Here is a 25,391-nt window from a genome sequence, read left to right on the forward strand (position 1 = left end):
CAGCTGATCAGTCGATTTTTCAGTCAAATGAAGTAACTGAATGAAACTAGACTTTCTGACCATGTCAACTAAATGAATGGTCTCACTCACTCAGAGTTTGAGTGGTTTCACTCAATGTGAGACAACCAACTGACAAGTCTCTGACTGTTGTGTCAGTTATACGAATGTTTTCACTCAGTAAACAATTTATTTTGTGGAGAGGTGAACAAGATGTATATTTCTAAAAATAAAGTATTTTCAAAATTTACATATCTAATTAAATGTGAGTTCTTTGTCTTTCTGGCATTAAATATGAATTTTTGTTTGGGTTTAAAAGGTTAATAACTGGTGCTGCATTATAAATGTATGTTTAAATAAATGAACAACTGATTTTTATTTAAATTTATTGAAACAGACCTCTCTCTTCCCACTTGTTGGTACCTACCACTGATAAGTCTCTTTACGTAAATGCAGACGTGACGTGAACCAGAAGCATACAAAATACTATATTTTTAATACTTCAGTGACTAATCATCTGATTCGTAAGCAAAGTTTTTTTTTTCCATGAGAAATATTTGTCTTCATTTGTTAATTTTCTTTGAACTACTTTAATTAATATAGCTTCACAATATGAGTTACCCTTGCGTATACTACATGTTTTATCAAATTTATCTCGTGAATCACTTTTTATTCATTCATACAATTTCTTTCATTTCCATGCCACTGTGTGTTTCAGCATTTTGATCCAGACACATAATTCACTATTAAGTAAACATCTGTTCATAAATATGGACAAAAAACTGAACTAAAAGCCATTTATTGGCACTCAATAAAAAGTAACTATCACAACAACAACAGTAACAATGACAACAAGTGATAACACTATAGACAACAATAATGATTTTGCAATGCCAAAACGACTGTATGTGTCTGCTCAGAACTGAATGCGCATGGATCAGGCAACCAATTGTCATTCCCACCAGTCCAGACAGGGTACTGCAAAGATTGTTTAGACTGTTTAAAGTGATGGCTAGAGATAGACTTAACTGTGAAATAAAAGTAAACATGTCTGCATGCATGCGTACAACTTGTATAATACATAGGTCCTACATAGCTAGTGACGTAATTTTCTGCATAATATATTTACCTTACACACAAATAAATGGTTGAGGAAGCATTTAAGGAGCACATTAACTGATTTTTAGTTGATGGACATCAGTGTGCTCCCTGCCGCCGTTGGATAAGCAGCTGCCAGCAGCAAGTCGTATACTCTTAACTCACTTATTTGTTACATAGTTTAATTTTTAATTTCTTTGTGTGTTTTTGGGTACTTACATTGTTTAATTCATAAATTTCGGGCATGTTATAGTATTTGAGAGTTGTAGCATCGTGTTTTAGTACCTGAATAGTGTAAAATCGCGTAGTCTCCTTCTGCCGTGGAGCAGTTTGTCAGCAGTGCGCATTTAGCAGAATTACTGCATTTACTAGGCAATCTTGTATTTTAATAACCGTTTAAATTTTGTGTCAAATTGTTTGTGCTCTCTGTAGATTAGTTCAGACATTCTTTGCACTACAGTATTTAGCATGGATAGGGACTGCGACTGTTGTGTTTGGATGCGGGCTGAGTTGGCATCCCTTCGCTCCCACCTTCAGGCAGTGGTGGCTTCGGTCACACAGCTTGAGGCTGTTGTCAATGGGCATCACTGTGGGGGTCCGGATGGGGGTTTGTCGGGGACGGCCAGCCCGTCCCACGCATCCCCCGATCGGACTACGCCTGTGGCTGCCCGGGATACTGCCCACATTGAGGCTGACCCCTCACCCGTGGTAGAGTGGGAGGTCGTCTCGAGGTGTGGCAGGGGGTGAAAGACATTCCGGAGGGCTGAACGGAAGGCCTCTCCAGTTTGTCTGACGAACCGGTTTCAGGCTCTGTCTCTGGCTGATACTGATCTTCGGCTGGCTGCTTGTCCTGTTCCAGAGGTTGCTCCTCCATCTGCAAAATCTGGTCAGTCGCAGAGGGAGGGCTTACTGGTAGGTGGGAGCTCCAACATCAGGAGCGTAATCGGGCCTCTTAGGGATATGGCAGCAAGAGAGGGGAAGAAAACCAATGTGCACTCCGTGTGCATACTGGGGGGTGTCATTCCAGATGTGGGAAGGGTCCTTCCGGATGCCATGAAGGGTACAGGGTGCACCCATCTGCAGATGGTCGCTCATGTCAGCACCAATGATGTGTGTCGCTATGGATCGGAGGAAATCCTCTCTGTCTTCCGGCGGCTATCTGATTTAGTGAAGACTGCCAGTCTCGCTAGCAGGATGACAGCAGAGCTCACCATCTGCAGCATTGTCGACAGGACTGACTGCGGACCTTTGGTACAGAGCCGAGTGGAGGGTCTGAATCAGAGGCTGAGACGGTTTCTGCAACCGTGTGGGCTGCAGATTCCTCGACTTGCGCCATAGGGTGGTAGGGTTTCGGGTTCTGCTGGATAGGTCAGGAGTCCACTACACATAGCAGGCGGCTAAATGGGTAGCAGGGGTTGTGTGGCATGGACTGGGCGGATTTTTAGATTAGATGGCCTCGAGCAAGTGCAGAACGGGCAACATCCTCAAAAGATGCGGGGCAAAGTCACGACATGCGGGGACCAAGCAGCAATTGGTATTGTAATTGTAAACTGTCGAAGCTGCGTTGGTAAAGTACTGGAACCTCAAGCGCTGATAGAAAGCACCGAAGCTGAAATCGTTATAGGTACGGAAAGCTGGCTGAAGCCAAAGATAAATTCTGCCAAAATTTTTACAAAGGCACAGACAGTGTTTAGAAAGGATAGATCGCATGCAACCGCTGGTGGCGTGTTTGTTGCTGTTAGTAGTAGTTTATCCTGTAGTGAAGTAGAAGTGGATAGTTCCTGTGAATTATTATGGGTGGAGGTTACACTCAACAACCAAGCTAGGTTAGTAATTGGTTCCTTTTACCGACCTCCCGACTCAGCAGCATTAGTGGCAGAACAACTGAGAGAAAATCTGGAATATATTTCACATAAATTTCCTCAGCATGTTATAGTCTTAGGTGGAGATTCAATTTACCAGATATAGACTGGGACACTCAGATGTTTAGGACGGGTGGTAGGGACAGAGCATCGAGTGACATTATACTGAGTGCACTATCCGAAAATTACCTCAAGCAATTAAACAGAGCCGACTTGTGGAGATAACATCTTGGACCTACTGATAACAAACAGACCCGAACAGGGAATCAGTGGTCATAAGGCGTTGCAGCATCCCTGAATATGGAAGTAAATAGGAATATAAAAAAAAGGGAGGCAGGTTTATCTGTTTAGCAAGAGTAATAAAAGGCAGATTTCAGACTACCTAACACATCAAAAACAAAATTTCTGTTCCGACACTGACAATGTTGAGTGTTTATGGAAAAAGTTCGAGGCAACCATAAAATGCGTTTTAGACAGGTATGCGCCAAGTAAAACTGTGAGGGACGGGAAAAACCCACCGTGGTTCAACAACAAAGTTAGGAAACTACTACAAAAGCAAAGAGAGCGTCACTGCAAGTTTAAACACAGCCAAAACCTCTCAGACAAACAGAAGCTAAAGGATGTCAAAGTTAGCGTAAGGAGGGCTATGCGTGAAGTGTTCAGTGAATTCGAAAGTAAAATTCTATGTACCGACTTGACAGAAAATCCTAGGAAGTTCTGGTCTTACATTAAATCAGTAAGTGGCTCAAAACAGCATATCCAGACCCTCTGGGATGACGATGGCACTGAAACAGAGGATGACACGCGTAAAGCTGAAATACTAAACACCTTCTTCCAAAGCTGTTTCACAGAGGAAGACCGCACTGCAGTGCCTTCTCTAAACCCTCGCACAGACGAAAAAATGTCTGACATCGAAATAAGTGTCCAAGGAATAGAAAAGCAACTGAAATCACTCAACAGAGCAAAGTCCACTGGACCTGATGGAATACCAATTCGATTCTACACAGAGTACGTGAAAGAACTTGGCCCCCCTTCTAACAGTCACGTACCGCATGTCTCTAGAGGAACGGAAGGTTCCAAATGATTGGAAAAGAGCACAGGTAGTCCCAATCTTCAAGAAGGGTCGCCGAGCAGATGCGCAAAATTATCAGCCTATATCTCTGACATCGATCTGTTGTAGAATTTTAGAACATGTTTTCTGCTCACGTATCATGTCATTTCTGGAAACTCAGAATCTACTCTGTAGGAATGAACATGGATTCCGGAAACAGCGATCGTGTGAGACCCAACTCGCTTTATTTGTTCAAGAGACCCAGAAAATATTAAATACAGGCTCCCAGGTAGATGCCATTTTCCTTGGCTTCTGGAAGGCGTTCAATACAGTTCCGCACTGTTGCCTGATAAAGTAAGAGCCTACGGAATATCAGACCAGCTGTATGGCTGGATTGAAGAGTTTTTAGCAAACAGAACACAGCATGTTGTTCTCAATGGAGAGACGTCTACAGATGTTAAAGTAACCTCTGGTGTGCCACACGGGAGTGTTATGGGACCACTGCTTTTCACAATATATATAAATGACCTAGTAGATAGTGTCAGAAGTTCCATGTGGCTGTTCACGGATGATGCTGTAGTATACAGAGAAGTTGCAGCATTAGAAAATTGCAGCGAAATGCAGGAAGATCTGCAGCGGATAGGCACTTGGTGCAGGGAGTGGCAATTGACCCTTAACATAGACAAATGTTATGTATTGCGAATACATAGAGAGAAGGATCCTTTATTGTATGATTATATGATAGCGGAACAAACATGGTAGCAGTTACTTCTGTAAAATATCTGGGAGTATGCGTGCAGAATGATTTGAAGTGGAATGATCATATAAAATTAATGGTTGGTAAGGCGGGTGCCAGGTTGAGATTCACTGGGAGAGTCTTTAGAAAATTTAGTCCATCAACAAAGGAGGTGGCTTACAAAACACTCATTCGATCTATACTTGAGTATTGCTCATCAGTGTGGGATCCGTACCAGGTCGGGTTGACAGGGGAGATAGAGAAGCTCCAAAGAAGAGCGGCGTGTTTCGTCACAGGGTTATTTGGTAAGTGTGATAGCGTTACGGAGATGTTTAGCAAACTCAGTGGTGGCAGACTCTGCAAGAGAGGCACTATGCATCACGGTGTAGCTTACTGTCCAGGTTTCGAGAAGGTGCGTTTCTGGATGAGGTATCGAATATACTGCTTCCCCCTACTTATACCTCCCGAGGAGATCACGAATGTAAAATTAGAGATTCGAGTGCGCACGGAGATTTTCCGGCAGTCGTTCTTCACGCGAACCATATGCGACTGGAACAGGAAAGGGAGGTAATGACAGTGGCACGTAAAGTGCCCTCCGCCACACACCATTGGGTGGCTTGCAGAGTATAAATGTAGATGTAGATCACGCATTTTCAGTAAAATGAAATACAAGAAGTCACTAAAATTTAGCAGTGTTCCTTTCTTCATGTATCCCTACCGGGTGTTTTATGCTCAACGTTGTACCTCCAATGATATACGATCTTAATTAGTTGTGTATAATTGCATCTGGAACAATTTAATCCACAGAAACACACAAATCAATTTTAAATGATGAAAAGAAGAATTTAAATGATGAAAAGAAGAATTTAAATGATGAAAAGAAGAATTTAAATGATGAAAAGAAGAATTTAAATGATGAAAAGAAGAATTTAAATGATGAAAAGAAGAATTTAAATGATGAAAAGAAGAATTTAAATGATGAAAAGAAGAATTTAAATGATGAAAAGAAGAATTTAAATGATGAAAAGAAGAATTTAAATGATGAAAAGAAGAATTTAAATGATGAAAAGAAGAATTTAAATGATGAAAAGAAGAATTTAAATGATGAAAAGAAGAATCATCCTTTCAATACGTAATTAAATGAATATGTATAATGCTTATTTTAACTGCAGTGTACCTTCTGAGATTATTTCATGTACACCTGGAGACAGGGCTATCCTCTGGAGTACGTTTACTGGGGTTGTGTACCATTTCTTTACTTCACTAATGAAAGTAGTGGTTTCACTTAAGAATGAGTGGATGGCTCAGTCAACTAAAACTCTAAAAAGGGCTTTCAATTGAAAATAAATAGGAAATAAAGAAAATGAATATATGGTTCAACTGATAGAGAAACTTGAGAAGAAAGAATGAATAATTCAATGCAAAGCTGCAATGGGTTTTTATTGAATTTCGTTCGGTTGCTCCCACAGACTGGTTCCACTCGAAAAAAGTGAATGAATGATAATCCAGCCGATACCTAAAACTACAAACAACTAAATCGAGTTTTTTCATCTAGTTGCTCCTACAGACTGAATTCACTCAATGGAATGAGTGAGTAGTTCAACCAGTATGTAAAACTACAACTGAATAAATCTATTGTTTTCATTTGGTTACTGTCCGCCCCCAGTAGCTGAGTGGTCAGTGTGACAGACTGTCAATCCTATGGGCCCGGGTTGGATTCCCGGCTGGGTCGGAGATTTTCTCCGCTCAGGGACTGGGTGTTGTGTTGTCGTTATCATCATCATTTCATCCCATCGACGCGCAAGTCGCCAAAGTGTCATCAAATTGAAAGACTTGCACCCGGCGAACAGTCTACCTGATGTGAGGCCCTAGTCACACGACATTTACACATTTGGTTGCTCCCTTACACTGGTTTCACATGGATGAATGCGTGAAAATGGACGAGTCAACCTTTTTCTAACAACTGATTGACTCAATTGTTTTCATTTGGTTGTTCCCATCATAAGTGAGCAGGCAATGGAACTAGGTGCAATAGGGCCACTAGATGAGCAGCCTACCACCTCCTCCTGCCCAGCTGGCAAGCTGGGAGTGATCAAGGCACCTAGAGCTGAGTTGGAACAGCCTATTATAAGGGGGTCCCCCATGCACATAAATATCCAAAGAAAACCTGTATTTAAGTCTGAGCTCAAGCCTAAAGGACAGTGCAAAGTCAACCAGCCATCACGTCATCCTCTAACATACTGCCTTTGGATGTGGTATGGAGGGGCATGGGATCAGCACACCACTCTCCTAGCCACTGTCTCCTTTCCTGATCTTTTTGGACCTACTACTTCCCATTTGAGTAACTCTCTCAACTGGCATCATAAGCCTGAGTGAATTCTGTTCAAGTCCTCAGACCAAGGAAAATCCCTTGCAGTATTGGGAACCGATACCTGACCCCCACATGGCAGTCAGGCGCACTGACCACTCACTTGCAGAGGCAGAATAAAACACCTTTGAGTTTAGTTTATACAGTGGACCTTGTCTGATTCAAACTTTATGAACTAATGGTCCCTGTTGCCAGAATATGAAGCCATACTTTAGCATATAATTTTCTGTTCAGAGATAGGTACGGTTAATTACATCCCATCTGAATGGCCAAAGGGAGAAGTGTCCAAGGTGAAAGACCGATTTTTATGGACCACAGTTTATTAATTAATCCTTACATTTTGCTAATCATTCTCTAGTCATAGCTCATGGTTCTTGACAGTGAAAGAATACTATGCTACAATGTGTTTATCGTAAGTTTCCTTCCCTGCAGTATTGACTAAATTGCTGTTGATTCCCATGTGCCACTATACCAGCCAACCCTGCCTATCCAGTATTTTTGTGGACTGAATGCAACTGTTGGATAACATGAATGCCATTTGTATAATCCATTCTGAGTAGTAACTTTACAGCAATCAAGTCTCACTCACACTAGTGCCACCACGAATGCATTCAAATTTGTATAAAATTCAGTAAATTCATTGGGGATATATCATATATTTACATCCTGATGAGGACAAATAACTTATGCAATCAATAAACTTGTATAAGTTTAGACCCTTGAATAATCCATCAATGTGCAAGATGAAGAGAAGGAGAGTGCAAGTGTTTAAGTGAATAGAGCCTCAAAATTATCCTGGGCAGACATTTTCTTTGTCCCCACGGGCATCATCAGCTCAAAAAGAGACAGCCAAACTGCCCACACCATCAAAGAACATTCCTTTTTATACATACTATAGATTTCTCGCAGAGCAACTTTCTGTTTTCTTCCGCTTCTCTACAGCAATGAAAATTTTATATTCTATCTGTACTTGTAAATGTGTGCACCTAGCTTTTTTTATCTTCTATTATATTCAGTGTGTATGTATCGATCATACATGTGACAGTTTTCAGAACATCTTGAAATGCCCTAATTAAAGGTCGAACCCAGTTATGAATGAAAAGTTAACGATAGCAACTGGAGAAGTTTTTTGATAATTAATAGCCTAATTCTTCCATGATGGATACCATTAATTATCTTTAGAAATGTAGATCTAAAGCATCCACATATGTTCTGGATCTTGTTGATGTTTTTTGAGACTCCTCAGATACAGCAACCATGAAGTTTAAAATCAAGTAAGAATCACAGGAATCTCACTGAAACTTTAACTTTGACTGGTATTCCACATTTACAACAGATTAAAATACGCTAAGATAGTTAGCCGCGTAACCCCCCCCCCCCCCCCCACACACACACACACACAATATCTGAACTTTGTTTTTACAATAAAATGTTAGACAGTCTCTGCTCTGTACTGTACGACCACTGTAGCAGATGACACAGACTTCTGGGAATAAGCATGGGAGACAGGTTTTGTGGGCTGCAATTCAACATTTTGCCTGTCTCTTGTATACAAGTACAGTGTAGCCATAGCATTGCAGGATGGTTTTAAATTTATGGCCACTTTTTCAGACGCATGGTACCTCCCTTAATGTACTCTGGGTAAAAAAAAGACTGAAGTTTTCTCGAGCTCATATTTAACTCATTTCCTGATATTACTCAAAACAATATCCCCTTTAAGGCCAGAGTCCGATTCAAAATGGCTGAAAATTCAAATTTTTTATTGCATTTTTTGAAAGGTATGTGTATCTAGAATGTTGGGACAAAAATGTTTTCTAATCCACGAGTTACAAAAATTTCTACAGCCCACTGTTCGACAGTGCCACAACTGCTGTGGGATTGCTCTGCGCCAGAGAAGCCCGGCTCAGTTAAAAAACTTTTTGTGTTGTTAAGCCTGCTTGTAAAATGATTTACATTACAGTATGCATGCAAACATATTCGCCAAGAAATCTGACAATCAATATGTGTAGGCTGCCGCTGCCTAACGCAGCCTATTTTTGCTCATTTGAATGACACCCTGGCCTTAAGAAATAACTCCTTCAGTTTTTTTCCTTCAATAGTCTAATAACCTCAGTATGAAACAAGTTGTGTTAGGACATAATCCTTTTTCAACAATGGAGTATACTTCTTTCTGGCACTTAAGATGTCACTCTTATCCAAGGATGTGTGACTAACATAGTGTCACAGTCACAGTTTTTAAAGTTTAATTGTCAAAGGGTAACCAAATTTCCCTTTCTTCCTTTTTAATAACAATAAATGCTTTTTGATACAGGTATACTATCTGTAACAATTTTCACTCCAATGTCAATTGGTCTGGTTGACTAGTTTGCAGAGGTACTTTATGTGAATGTTAATTCTAACAAGTGGCTCATCCGACACACTATAGCATTTTTGATTGGGAGAGATGGGGAGGGAGGGGAGGAGGGGAAGGACAGTCAACTCAGGCAGAACTGGAATGTGATAGGAGACCCACAGATGACACAATGAACCATTTCATCCTCAAGAGCCATCCAACCAACTCGCTGGCAAATTATCTTCATGACGATTTTTCTGTTGCAGAAGTGTGTATTACCTACATGATTCAGTTAGTTATGTTTCTTGCACGTTCCATGAATCTTAATTATGAGCTCTCGCTATAATGTGGAATATGGTGGTTAGGGACATCATGTTCAATAAACTCAACTCTACATGTCTGCAGATAGATTTCCCAAGTGATATACACATACATCCCTAAATCCTCTGACCACCCCCTAAGAGTCAACTGCAAAGGAGCACTTCAGTCATCAACCAATATAAATAATTTAATCACTTTCTTTGCCAGTGTTTCTACTACTTGTCATTGTGTCTAGAAACGATGAACAACATGTTCACAATCCTTCCTGTCCCTTCACAATTTTGTATTCTTCCAACCAACCTATGTGGACTGTTCAAAAAGTATCCCACTTTTATTTACAAAATCAATCTTTATTTAGATACAATTGATACTTGTCTCCTTCAAAGTAGCCCCGCTCACCTTATACACAACTTTCTCAACACTGCTGCCACTGCTGGAACAATCGCTGGAAAGCTTCTTTTGGCACTGTGTGCAGCTGCTCTGTCGAATTCTGCACGTCTTCCCTGTTCTGAAATCTGGTCTGTTCCGGAGTCTTTTTCAGTTCAGGAAAACATCAAAAGGCATTTGGTGCTAGGTCATAGGAATAGTCAGGCTGACAAACCACAACTGTGTTGTGTTTGGCCAAAAAACTCTGAATTAACAAACAGAGCATGTACATGCCCCTACACCATTGTCGGTTTCAACAAAAAGAAATAAGGTCAGATACTTTTTGAACAGCACTTGTATTTACAAGTCACATTAATCCATCACTTACTCACACATACTCCCAACCCCCTTGACACAGGAGTCACATTCCAGTGGAAAACCCAGTACTAGACCTGTCTAACACACCCACCAAGTACATCCTCCTCCAGGTCTGTCACAAACATAGCATTTGTATCAGACGCAAGGCCACCTGTAAATGCAGTCATATCGTATACCACCTCTGCTGTAAATGCTAACTACCTGTTTAAATAGGAATGCCCATCAAGTACTTATCCACCAGAGCAAATGGCCAGCACCAAAATGTTGCAAAGAGCATAACTGACCACCCAGAGGCAAAAATTGATACTGTACAAAACATGCTCGACTTTAATGGCTGCTTCACTACCTACAGCATCTGGATCCTCCTCCCAACACACCCACATCCAACCGTGCCCCATGCCTCCACATCACTCATTTTGCATTCACATTGTCCTCTGGACAGTCATCTTCCTCTCTACAGTCATCTTCCTTTCTTCTAACTACCCCTCCCAATGCACTCTTCCTTGTCACTGAATGGCACACACAGCTCACACTGTCTGCACCAGAACGAGATAACAGCACTACATTCCCATCCCCTGCTCCTGGTGGTTCTGCCTCCCAGTTTTCCACCACTCTTCCATCCAACTCTCCATACTGCACTCCACCTCCATTCTCCTCTTCCCCACATCTTCGGATACAACCCCTCATCCCAAGCTAGCTGTAGCACAATGTAGTCGTGCAGGTGTATTCTGTTAACTGATGACAGATTCGTCCAAATCTCAGCAACATTCTCAGTCTGGTTTGTGCACATATCGCTGACTTGTTAGACCTAGTGGGTTAGTAGTGAAGCACCTGTCTCGGGAACAAGGTGCTACGGGATTAAATGCTGGTTGGACTTCGGAAATTTTAAGTTTGCCTTTAATGTAGCTTGCACCTCTCAATTATGTGAGGAGCCACCAGGAATGGCACAGTTTGGATTTCACATTGAACTGTAGGCTTCTTTCTCCAATTGACAACTGGGGTAGGTTAGGAACACTACAGTTGAAGTGGCTTCTAATTGAAAGACTTGTCTCTCGGCTGTTGAGCCACATGAAATAATAATAATAATAAACACCAGATAATTCCCGTGGAGGCCCGGGAAAAGAATAGGCCTCCGGTATGTTCTGCCAGTCGTAAAAGGCGACGAAAAGAACAAACCACTAATAGGGCTAACCCCCCTTTCAGTGTGATTAGTTGGTTCAGGACAGAACTAAAGAAGCCTCGGACAAGCGCCGTCATGGTCGGGAACGACGATTGAACCCTATGTCCGCCCACAATGGTAACGACACTGCTAGCCAACTGGAAAATGATTCAAATCCAAATAGAGGTGTTTTGCAGGATATGCTTCCCGCAACCACCCTAGACGGAAAACAAAGACAGAGGATGAGATGGTCAGATGAAGTTAATCGACACCTCATGTTCTGTTATTACCAAGCAACAAACCTAGGAACCAACACAACTGGATACAGATCACAAGTATACACAACATTTATTACCGGATACCCAGAATTAAAATTTTTAACAGAACAAGTACAACAAATACTGGAACACAATAAAGTGCAATCAGAAGAAGAAGAAGAAGAAGAAGAAGAAAATACAGTAATGGACTCAAACATCCCACAGCAAACAAACAAAGAACAACACGCATCAATTAAACAGTCAGAGGAAAACGAAATCTTAAGACAGCCACCAGAACAAGCACAAATAGAACACGAAGTGACACACATGTTAGATATAGAAGAAAAATTTCAGCTGACATATATAGAATACAAAGACACAAATACAGACATTAGACCATTCTTGCATAGACCGCCAAATAACCCACAAGTTGAAATAACAATAAAAACTATCAACACAATCATACACAACAAAATAAATGAAAACAACTATGGAAGAGTTACAACTACTGGTTTATATAGGAGCACTCACTACACTAAATATACACACTAGGCAGAGATCAGAACCAACCAACACACAGAAGAAACCCACAAAACCAGCATGGCAACACAGGCTACAGATCAGAATAGAAAAACTGAGAAAAGACATCGGACAGCTAACACAATTTATAAGAAATGAAATGTCAGAAAAAAAACGAAAAAGGTTAGGTAAAATCTCACAACAAGAAGGGATAGAGCAATTAGATGAAAAGAAGCAGAAATTACAAGCATTGGCCAAACGACTTAGAAGATACAAAAAAAGTGAAAATAGAAGGAAACAAAACCAAACATTCAACACAAACCAAAAGAAATTTTAACAGACAATAGATAACACACACATTAAAATAGACAATCCACCAAACATAACAGACATGGAACACTTCTGGAGCAACACATGGTCAAACCCGGTACAACATAACAGGCATGCACGGTGGATACAAGCAGAAACAGATACATACAAGACGATACCACAAATGCCTGAAGTGATAATTTTGCAACATGAAGTCACCCAAGCAATTAATTCTACTCACAATTGGAAAGCCCCTGGAAAAGATAAAATAGCAAATTTCTGACTAAAGAAATTCACCTCAACACATTCACATCTAACTAAATTATTTAACATACCTAAAAACAAAGATGATGGACTTACCAAACGAAAGCGCTGGCACGTCGATAGACACACAAACAAACACAAACATACACACAAAATTCAAGCTTTCGCAACAAACTGTTGCGTCTATCGACGTGCCAGCGCTTTCGTTTGGTAAGTCACATCATCTTTGTTTTTAGGTATATTTTTCCCATGTGGAATGTTTCCCTCTATTAATTCATATCATAAATTATTTAACAGTTACATTGCAGACCCATACACATTCCCTGATACACTTACACATGGAATAACTTATCTGAAACCTAAAGATCAAGCAGACACAGCAAACCCAGCTAAATATCGCCCCATAACATGCCTGCCAACAATATACAAAATATTAACTTCAGTCATTACACAGAAATTAATGACACATACAACACAGAACAAAATTATAAATGAAGAACAAAAAGGCTGTTGCAAAGGAGCACGAGGATGTAAAGAGCAACTGATAATAGTTGCAGAGGTGACATATCAAGCTAAAACTAAACAAAGGTCGCTACACTATGCATACATTGATTACCAAAAAGCTTTTGATAGTGTACCCCACTCATGGTTACTACAAATATTGGAAATATACAAAGTAGATCCTAAATTGATACAGTTCCTAAACATAGTAATGAAAAATTGGAAAACCACACTTAATATCCAAACAAATTCAAATAATATCACATCACAGCCAATACAGATTAAGCGTGGAATAGATCAAGGAGACTCATTAAGTCCTTTCTGGTTCTGCCTTGCTCTGAACCCACTATCCAACATGCTAAATAATACAAATTATGGATACAATATTACTGGAACATACCCACACAAAATCACACATCTACTATACATGGATGATCTAAAACTACTAGCAGCAACAAATCAACAACTCAACCAATTACTAAAGATAACAGAAGTATTCAGCAATGATATAAATATGGCTTTTGGAACAGACAAATGTAAGAAAAATAGCATAGTCATGGGAAAACACACTAAACAAGAAGATTACATATTGGATAACCACAGCGACTGCACAGAAGCAATGGAAAAAACAGATGCCTATAAATATCTAGGATACAGACAAAAAATAGGAATAGATAATACAAATATTAAAGAAGAACTAAAAGAAAAATAAACACAAAGACTAACAAAAATACTGAAAACAGAATTGACAGCAAGAAACAAGACAAAAGCTATAAATACTTATGCTATACCAATATTGACCTACTCATTTGGAGTAGTGAAATGGAGTAACACAGACCTAGAAGCACTCAATACACTTACACGATCACAATGCCACAAATATAGAATACATCACATACATTCAGCAACTGAAAGATTCACATTAAGCAGAAAGGAAGGAGGAAGGGGATTCATCGATATAAGAAACCTCCATTATGGACAGGTAGACAATTTAAGAAAATTCTTTATAGAGCGAGCAGAAACTAGCAAAGTACACAAAGCAATCACTCATATAAATACATCGGCTACACCACTGCAATTTCATAACCACTTCTACAACCCTTTAGATCACATAACATCAACAGATACGAAGAAAGTAAATTGGAAAAAGAAAACACTACATGGCAAGCACCCGTATCATCTAACACAGCCACACATCGATCAAGACGCATCCAACACATGGCTAAGAAAAGGCAATATATACAGTGAGACAGAAGGATTCATGATTGCAATACAGGATCAAACAATAAACACCAGATATTACAGCAAGCATATTATTAAAGATCCCAATACCACAACAGATAAATGCAGAGTTTGCAAACAACAAATAGAAACAGTAGATCACATCACAAGCGGGTGTACAATACTAGCAAATACAGAATACCCCAGAAGACATGACAATGTAGCAAAAATAATACATCAACAGCTTGCCTTACAACATAAACTTATAAAAAAGCACGTTCCCACATACAAGTATGCACCACAAAATGTACTGGAGAATGATGAATACAAATTATACTGGAACAGAACCATTACAACCGATAAAACAACACCACATAACAAACCTGACATCATACTCACCAATAAAAAGAAGAAATTAACACAACTAATTGAAATATCCATACCCAATACAACAAATATACAAAAGAAAACAGGAGAAAAAATTAAAAAATACCTCCAGCTGGCTGAGGAAGTCAAGGACATGTGGCACCAGGATAAAGTTGACATTATACCAATTATACTATCAACTACAGGAGTCATACCACACAATATCCACCAGTACATCAATGCAATACAGCTACATCCAAACCTGTATACCCAACTACAGAAATCCGTAATTATTGATACATGTTCAATTACCCGAAAGTTCCTAAATGCAATATAACATACACCGTACAGTTAAAAGGAAGTCACGCTTGATCAAGGTCCGCGTCACTTTCCATTTTTGACCAGACATAACGTCTGAGAAAAGAAAGAAAGAATAATAATAATAATAACTAAAGACTCAACACCCTTACTATGCAATGAGTGGTACCTGTAGCCTTTATTAATATTGCATCAAGAATTTTCCACTACCAAATTTAGAGGTGTAGATTTCTGAGTTATACAGATTCAGTGAATGAACTTCCAGATACTGTGACTGGCACCATTAAAAGTCGGAACATATGTATAGCTCTATGAATTTAAATCTGAACTATTTTACAACATAAGATACTGAATCTTAGTATGTCTGGAATAATACCCATCAACGCCACATAAAATGTAAATTAAAATACAAGAATGAGTATTTTTTGTGCTTTCATGACTTTGACAAAGAATGTCAAAGGCATTCTCTTAAACATTTTTTTTAAAGCTATTCAATCATTCATAATTGCAGCTATTGCCTAAAACAAGAAGCACCATCTGCTATGCTCATCCATTTAGTTCTGTAAAAAGACCATGGATGTGGATATCCACAGTGGCACTAACTTTGCAGTTAAACCTTAAAATAATGCCTCTATTACATTTTTTGTTCGTTTACATTACATACACACAAATAATGACAGGCATTAAAATCAGTGAGTCTACCCTCTTAAATGTATTAACATAAACTCTACGAACGAACTACAAAACTTAACATTTAACACAATGCAAGATCTAATGTCAACATTCAGCACAGCCTCTTTGTTGCAGAAATGTTCCAAGAAAATTTCATGAAAACTATTTAAGTTAAAAGTCAGGAGGTGACCCCTAAGAGGGCATGTGAACTGGCTGTTGGCAAGTCATGATAGAGAGCCATTTCCCCATCTAGGTGTGGGCTGCAGAGATGGTACTGACTGGATACGAACGGCAGACCATCAGTATAACATCCCTGGTTAAGGAAGTCCTTTATTCATGACAGTTTAAAGACAGTATCATAGCTGGAGGGAGGGGTCTTGTCCTCTGTGATGTAACCAGCCATGGTCGCGCAGTGTACTGATGTTAGCTGCCTGCCCATTCAGTGACGTACACATGCTGACAGTGGCAGCAGCTGGTGGTGGTGACTGTGGTGCAGCCACAGGTAACTGACACATGGTAGTGCATCATTTTAAGAGGTGACAGAGGTGTCCCCTCGCTGTTCAGCCACCTTGTGGCTGCAGCATACAACACATTGGGACAGGTGGTTTTTAAACTGCAGTACATGGCATGACCATATACAATGGTGAGTGCCTGCTCTGCGTGTTGGATAGCAACAGCCAAGCTGAGCAGCTAGCTGGTCCAAGCTCAAACCTGCATCTCATCAGCATGCTGTTTGATGTATGACAGAGGCAGCCCTTTGCTGTTCAACTGCCTTGTGGCTGCAGCATACAACGCATCAGGATAGATGGTGTTTAAACCACACTACCTGGCACGACAGAAGACTATGGTGGGTGCCAGCTCTGTGTTGGACAGCGAAGCTGAGCAGCTAGCTGGCACAGGCTCGGGCCTGCCACTCACCAGGGAGTCAGTCATAAAAAGAAGATAGCCACCCAGTGCTGTGAAGGCACCAAGTTGACAGCATGCATTCCAACAGCAGCACTATCACTGTGTGAACAACAAACTATACTATGTTGTTCAATGCTATTGATGCTCATGGCAGCTAAATTTAATAAAGTAAATTAGCAAGAAAGCTCCTACTTTGAAAAAATCTGCTTCATCCTCAGTTATATCAAGTAGTTGCTGTTTATCTCTTGTTCGTAGCTTAATATTTATTCTATTACATTGATATTTTACAAAGTAAACATTTGCTTACATCTATAAATAGTGAATCCTGTTTACATTACTACTTGTTATCCAACTTTATTATAATACTGCAGCTTACCATGTAACTACATAACAGAATTTTTCAACTGGTGAGTCTAGGAACTTAGACAACTTGTAAAGAGAGTACCTGGTTGGATATCCAGAATGAGATTTTCACTCTGCAGCGGAGTGTGCGCTGATATGAAACTTCCTGGCAGATTAAAACTGTGCGCCCGACCGAGACTCGAACTCAGGACCTTGCCCGCGAAAGGCATAGGTCCTGAGTTCGAGTCTCGGTCGGACACACAGTTTTAATCTGGTTGGATATGTTTTATTTTTCTTCTTAATTTGTTCAGGCTCCCAAGAAACTCTATACACGCACTTAAAGAGCCTATTTGCAGGGGGAAAAAAGGGCCACCTCACTGTTATGGTCCTTACGTAATGTGTATGTGTGTATGTGAGATATATGAATGAAGTGTAGCACTAGTCTTTTACATTATTAAATAACTTTTAATGTGAAACAGTACTGTACACTAGGAATACACTGAATAAGATAGCTCTGCTTTAAACAAACTGGGTGGGTAGAGGCTCCATTTTCATCTGGTCATCATGATTTAGGTTTCCCCTGATTACCCTAGATTACTTCTAGCAAATGCTGGGGTGGTTTCTACTATAACAACACGGACGACTACCTGTATGTATGTATTTTGTTGCTCTTAAATTGTATTACCAAAACATTTCCAATAACTTTGTAAAAGTGATCTATGGCCATGAGGTTATCTTTGTATTTGCCAGTTCTTTTTTGAGTTATCAGTCTTCTGACTGGTTTGATGTGGTCCACCACGAATTCCCCTCCTGTGATAATGTTTTCACCTCAGAGAACTTGCAACCTATGCCCTCAATTATTTGCTGGATGTATCTCAATCTCTGTCTTCCTCTACAGATTTTATTCTCAACAGCCCCTCAGTACCATGAAAGTTATTACTTGATATCTTAACAGATGTCCCATCATTCTGTCTCTTCTTCTTGTCAGTGTTTTCCACACATTACTTTTTCAATTCTAGCGAGACCCCTCTCATTCCTTACCTCATCAGTCCACCCAATCTTCAACACTCTTCTGTAGCACCACATCTCAACTGCTTCGATTCTCTCCCATTCCATTTGTCCCAGTCCATATCTCACTGCCATACAATGCTGTGCTCCTAACATACATTCTCAGAAATTTCTTCATCAAATTAAAATCTATGTTTGATACCAGTAGACTTCCCTTCACTAGGAATGCCCTTTTTGCCTTTGCTAATCTGCTTTTTACACCCTCCTTGCTCCGTCTGTCGTGGATTATTTTTCTGTACAGGTAGCAGAAATCCTTAACTTCATCTACTTCATAATCACCCATTATTATATTAAATTTGTCACTGTTGTCATTTCTTCTACTTCTCATTACGTTCGTCTTTTATTCACTCTCAGTCCATATTCTGTACTCATTAGATCATTTATTCCATTCAACAAATCCTGTTTGTTTTCACTGAGGATAGCAATGTCATCAGCAAATCAAAACACTGATATCCCTTCATCTTGAATTTCAATCAAACTCTTTCTTTTATTTCCATCATTGCTTCTTTGACATATGGATGGAACAGCAGGAGCCAGAGGCTACATCTCACCCTTTTTAATCCATGCACTTCGTTCTTGATCTTCCAGTCTTATTGTCCCCTCTTGGTTCTTGTACAAATTGCGTATTAGCCATCTTTCCCTACAGCTTAACCCAATTTTTCTCAGGATTCTGAACATTTTGCGCCGTTTTACATTGTCCAATGCTTTCTCCAGGTCAACAAATCCTATGATAGTGACTTGATTTTTCTTCAGTCTTCTACCATTATCAACCGCAACTTCAGAACTGTCTCTCTGAAGCCTTTACTTTCCTAAAACCAAAATAATCGTCATTTAACAGATCCTCAATTTTCTTTTCCATTTTTGTTTGTATTATTCTTGTCAACAACTCAGATGCAGGAGCTGTTAAGCTTACTGTACTATAATTTTCACACTTGTCAGCTCTTGCAGTCTTGGGAATTGTGGGGGTGACTTTTTCTGAAGGTCTGATGGTATACCACCAGTCTCACACCAACGTGAATAATCATTTTGCTGCCACTTCCCCAATAGTTTTAGAAATTCTGAAGGAATGTTATCTACCCCTTGTGCCTTATTAGATTTTAAGTCTCCCAAAGTTCTTTTAAATTCTGATTCTAATACTGGATCCCCTACCTCTTCTATATTGATTCATGTTTCTTCTTCTATCACATGAGTCAAGTCTTCACCCTCATAGTGGCTCTCCCTGTACTCTTTATGCCTGTCTGCTTTCTACTCTGCATTTAACAGTGGAATTCTCATTGCACCCTTAATGTTACTGCCCTTTCTTTTAATTTCATCAGAAGTTATTTTGACTTTCCTATATGCCGATTCAGTCCTTATGACAATCATTTCTTTTTCGATTTCTTCACATTTTTCATGTAGCCATTTTACTTTAGCTTCCCTGCACTTCCTATTTGATTACCAGATGAGTTGTATTTCTGTACTCTTGAATTTCCCTGAACATTTTTGTACTTCCTTCTTTCATTGATCAACTGAAGTATTTCTTCTGCTATCCATCATTTCTTTGCAGTTACTTTCCTTATAGCTACGTTTCTCTCTCCAAGTTTGGTGATTGCCCTTTTCAGAGATGTCCATTCCTATTCAACTGACCTGCCTACTGAGCTATTCATTATTACAGTATCTATAGCCTCAGAGAACTTCGCATTGATTCTTCTTGACTAGTCTCTTAAACTTCAGCCTACTCTTCATCGACATCAAATTTTGATCAGAGTCTATACCTGCCCCTGGGTACGTCTTGCAGTCCGATATCTGATTTTGGAATCTCGACGTGATCATGATGCAATCTAATGGAAATCCTCCTGTATTTCCCGGCCTTTTTAATGAATACCTCCTCATCTTGTGATTCTGGAACAGAGTATTCACTATTACCATCTGAAACTTATTGTAGAACTCTATTAGTCTTTCTCCTCTCTCATTCCTATTACCAAGTCCATATTCTTCCACAACCCTTTCTTCTTTTCCTTTGTCTACAACCACAATCCAGTTCCTCATGACTTTTAGATTTTCATCCCCCTTTGCGCACTGAATTACCTGTTCAGTATCCTCATATACTTTCTCTGTCTCTTCATCTTTTGCTTGTGACATCAGCATGTACACCTGAACTACTGTTGTCAGTGTTTGTTTGCTGTAAATTCTGATGAGACTAGCCCTATCAGTGTACTATTCACAGTAACACTCTGCCCTGCCTTCCTATTCATAAGGAATCTTACTAGCACTATGCAATTTTGTGCTGCTGTTGATACTACCCTATTCTCCTCCGACTAGAAATCCTTGTCTTCTTTTTTCACTTCACTGACCACCACTGTAACTAGATTGAGCTTTAGCATTTCCCTTTTCATGTTTTTTAGCTTCCCTACCACTTTCAAACGTCTAACAAGCCACGTCCCAGTTGGTAGAATGTTATACTTTCATTGGTTACTCAGTCTTATTCTCATGGTCATCTCCCCATTAGTGGTCCCCTCCTGGAGATCTGAATGGGAGCTAGTCTGGAATCTTTTCCCAATGGAGAGATTGTCATGACACTTTTTCAATTACAGTCTACATGTTCTGTGGATACACATAATGTGTCTTTAATGCAGTGGTTTTACATTGTCTTCTGGATCCTCATGCTGTTGATCATTCTAATTCTTCTGTCTTTTAAGGACAGATTACCACTCCAAGGGCAAGAGAGTGCCCAGAAACTCAGCACACTCCTCCGCCCTCTTTGACTACACGCTGTTGGTAGATGCATGTGATTTCTTATGCCGGAAGTCTTTGGCCAATATTCTGGACATTTTTATTCAAACTTGAAGCAGCAGCCCGGTCCAAACCCAGGATGTTTTGATTTCTAATCAAAGATGCTACCCCTAGACCAAGGGTTACATCCTACTTCCTAGTCATACTACTTTGAGTAAAGTGAGGCAACCAAATTTGGATTATTCTGATTGTGTTATAGGACATTCCCAGCATAGATGAAGGTAATGAATTAGCTTGTATGCCATCTCTCACTACTACTTCTCGTCTTATGAATTTCTCTTTTTCCTTAATACTTGCTCAGCTCTAAGCACGAACTGGACCATACAGCAGCTGGATTGCAATTTTAAATAAAGGATGGAGGGAGAACAGCTTGTCCTTTTTAACATAAATTGCATTTAGTCAGTCATCTACATCAATGACAATGTCGTAGAATATGTCACCAGCATATATATAACTTAAGGAAATAAAAGGTTATAACAAGAAACACAAGGAACACGTCAGTGATTACAATGATGAACAGGACCAAGGTTTGTTTCTGGCTTAAAACAATTAGGCTGCTGGCATAACGCAAAAGAATCAGCTAATTGTGTTGTCCAAGATGGACAAAGCCTTGTATTTAAAAGTAATATTAGGTTTTAATATCTGAACTACAAAATTAGTACAGAACATAATCTCAGCTTCATGGAGGAAACTAACCATTTACTTTTCAAAATACCCATGTCAACATTTAACCTAAACAATTCAGTGAAACCACAGGCAACCTAAATCTAGATGGCCAAATGTGGATTTGAACTGCATTTCTCCCTAATAAGAGTTAGTTTGTTTTTAACTAACCAGTACCTCAGTCATTAAGTGGGTTTTCATTCATCCTAACGTTTTAGTATTACTCTGAGTCAATACTTCCTCTGAGACTATATACTACTACTACTTCTACTACTACTACACAAATATTGTTCTGGAATCTATACAGTCTCATTTAAATAAAACCAATGCAATAAATAAATGGCTTAAATGAAATAGTGGTGAGCCTCAAACATCAGAGTTTATAGAACTACGCCAACTAAATAAAAAGTCAATCTCAATATTCCATCTAATTCATGCTTCTACTTACATGAAGCCTTCCTCTAAGCTCTCGTTCATTCCTCATCTTGACATAAATTCTTTCATCCAAGCTTAGGCGAACTAGATCCAGAGGCTCCTTAACAGTAATAGCCGGAACCTAAAAGTAACAAGCAGGTAGACGAAATGTATTGATACTGTTATTTCATCACTTAGAATGGGACCTAAACCATGATGAAATTTCACTGGCGGAAAAGCGTATTTTAGGAAGCAAGAGGACACAAAGCATTGACAAGCAAAGGTAAATTAGTGCATAGGAGTAAGAAGAGACAGATCTATTTGCACTTAGAAGATTAAAATACAAGTCCTCATCTAACATTCAAACTTGCTCCAAGATCCACAAAAGAGTGGACTGAATGCAAGCCATCCAGAAAAGAACACAGAAAGGATGATGTATCAACTGCAAGTATAAAACTGGCCACTGTCTCCAGTTCCTTTTAGTTACTAGAACAAATCTCAAGTGATAGATAAGCAGGAATAACTACCAATAATCTGAAATATAAAGTTGCCATCGCAATCAATGACAGCATACAGCTGCTAGTGACGTACAGGTAAGAATGTTGGTGGTGGGGCAATGCACAGTAGTAATGGACTGTGTACCTCGTGGCACTTTAGCCAGCAGCATCATTCAGCTGTGCTTGTCTGTGGCATGCACTTTGGAGCACATACAGAGAATTTCGTTTAGGTATGGTGTAGGTATTTAGCCATCATGGTGTTCAGTATGAGTGGCATACAGCAAATGCATGTATTAGGATACGAAGTGACATCAGTAGTTTTCAAAGCATTAAATTGTTTGTATGGGAAGTCTCCTCCTCAGCATTCACGAATGAAGAATCTAACAACTTGCTTTAGGACTGCTGAGAATAGTTTTCATGTACATAATTTCATTGCCTAGAAGTTTAATTTAAGTTACTGCAGTTAAATAGAGGCTATAGCTTTCAACTGTGTATTTTACAGTACAGTAACAAATCATAGCTACAATGGTTCATTTCTCAAATGCCATTTTATATATCTTGCTGCAAAAAAGTCAAAAGCGTTCTCAAAATCTGTTAATTCTAGACAAAGTGATAACTCATACTAACTGTTCCTTGCCATTTTAGGAAGAAGAAAGACAGTGTTTAAAATTAATTAGGTTATTGGAAACTCTGATTGGTGAAGGGTAAGAAAATTGGTCCTGTAATTTTCAGCAGAACCACCACAATTTGCCTTAAATGATTTAGGAAAATCATGACGACTGAAAGGGTATTTGAGCTGTTGTCAGTTCAAATAGAAGTTTAGTGTCTTACCACTGCATCACCTCACACATTATCACACTGAGTAGGCATCAGATTTTGTCAGTTAAGACAAGAAATGGCACAGTAATTAACAGAGGGAATACTTCTTTAAATATTTTTACAGATCAAGAGCAAATCAGAAACATATAGTTTATGACAATGGCATTTCAGAAGTAATGCCAGATGAGGAAACATGAACACTATTTATATAAAGTAGTACTAATTCGTGTATAGCATCAAAAAAACGAGTATAATTTCGACTACGTGAGCCAAAGGAAATCAAATCATGCCGGTGAAAGGATTATTTAAAAATATATGCAGTGTCAATGATGGGTCCCAGTGCAAAACAGCAGTCTAGCTGTGGCAAAATAACTATATAAAGTTAAAATTCTTAAAACATTAAATGTTAGATCAGGGATAATGTCACAGTATTCATGTCAAATACGAGCTAGAAAGTGAAAATAGGGAACAACACAAACGTGCGGTCATGCGCCGGCTACATGTCGGCGGAGTAACTGAGGAAGAATACTATATGCTGACGCTAATCGTGTATTTCATATTAACTGAAACGGTAAATACCTTGATCCAGCAGTGTCAAATAAAAGTAGCAGCTGAGCTTAAATAAAAACAATCCACTTGTTTGCACATTCATAACCTCAAATATAAAGGTACTATTGATAACAAGATAACAAAAAAATTTCATAGTCCTTCAATAACTATTTACCTGGTCGCCATCTTCCGCCATTATGACAACTGTTTCCCCACCAGTCTTATACTGTCTAGACTATTTCAGTATTTCATAAACATTGATTCATATTCCCGCTAACAAATGTCAGCAAAGATTCTATTCTACACAAACCTACAAATAAATGATCTCATCATCTCTGCACTTGTACTTCCAAATGCGCTGCCTTGTAGACCAGGTCGTATCCGTCAATCGGAGATATCTCGCTGGGGGGAGCGACAAAGACAGACCGTGGCGCGGACGTCACAGCATTTGACACCGCATGTCTTATAGCCGAGATCACACATGCAACGAAAGTGCCACAACAGCTAATGGCACACTGCAGTTGCGTGGGAGAACTCTCAGTTTTTAGTGGCGCAACTTAAGAGACACAACTTTTGTCATACCACAAAAAGCTCAACTTCGTTCTCCTTTAGTGGTGGCCAGGAAATCGCGTATCTGTTAGAAATCACAGTGACTGAGAAGTCACAGATATCACAGTAGCAACTTTACAGAATCTAACTGCGATTTCAGTTACAGTTAGCAGTCGCAAGTGTTATTTCACATTCAAAGACGTGAGCCATCTATTGGTCGAATTTAGAACTGCTTTCTGCGATTTCAGTGACAAGTCGCAACTAAGAGTCGCAAGTAGCAACTAAAAAGCGCGGTTAACAGTGGCATCTGTTGGCCAAAGTTCGTACTACGTCCATCTCTGCCGTACGCTATGGAGTCCAACTGCGATTTCCGTGACAAGTCGCAGCTAAGAGTCGCAAGTAGCCACTAAAAAGCGCAGTTAGCACTGCCATCAGTTGAGCAAAGTTCATACTACGCTATTCGCTATCGAGTCAAACTGCGATTTCTGTGACAAATCGCAACTAAGAGTCGCAAGTAGCAACTAAAAAGCGCAGTTAACATACTTTTCCTAGTGTCATCTGTTGACCGACGTACGTACTTCGTTATGAGAGCCTTGTGCCTCACGAGATCGATGTGCTGTGTGTGCATATGGAGGGCTTATTTCAATAGTGGTACAAGTCCATTTTTGTTCATTTTGAGATACAGAGTCGTAAAGTTAAATGAGCGCTGAAAAATCT

General features: G+C 39.5%; 1 protein-coding gene across 1 annotated transcript in view; it reads right to left on the reverse strand.

The window, feature by feature from the left end:
* Nucleotides 1-24,523, reverse strand: part of LOC124777199 (U6 snRNA-associated Sm-like protein LSm3) — a 35,814-nt gene extending 11,291 nt beyond the window's left edge. The window contains exons 1-2 of the mRNA XM_047252514.1: nt 24,301-24,523; nt 22,295-22,402 (exon numbers count right to left, since the gene is read on the reverse strand). Coding sequence (XP_047108470.1) covers nt 22,295-22,402; nt 24,301-24,321 — 129 coding nt within the window. The 5' untranslated portion in view covers nt 24,322-24,523. The remainder of the gene's footprint in view (nt 1-22,294; nt 22,403-24,300) is intronic.
* Nucleotides 24,524-25,391: the final 868 nt, after the last annotated feature.

The sequence above is a fragment of the Schistocerca piceifrons genome, chromosome 2, assembly GCF_021461385.2.
Source record: "Schistocerca piceifrons isolate TAMUIC-IGC-003096 chromosome 2, iqSchPice1.1, whole genome shotgun sequence".
NCBI lineage: Eukaryota > Metazoa > Arthropoda > Insecta > Orthoptera > Acrididae > Schistocerca > Schistocerca piceifrons.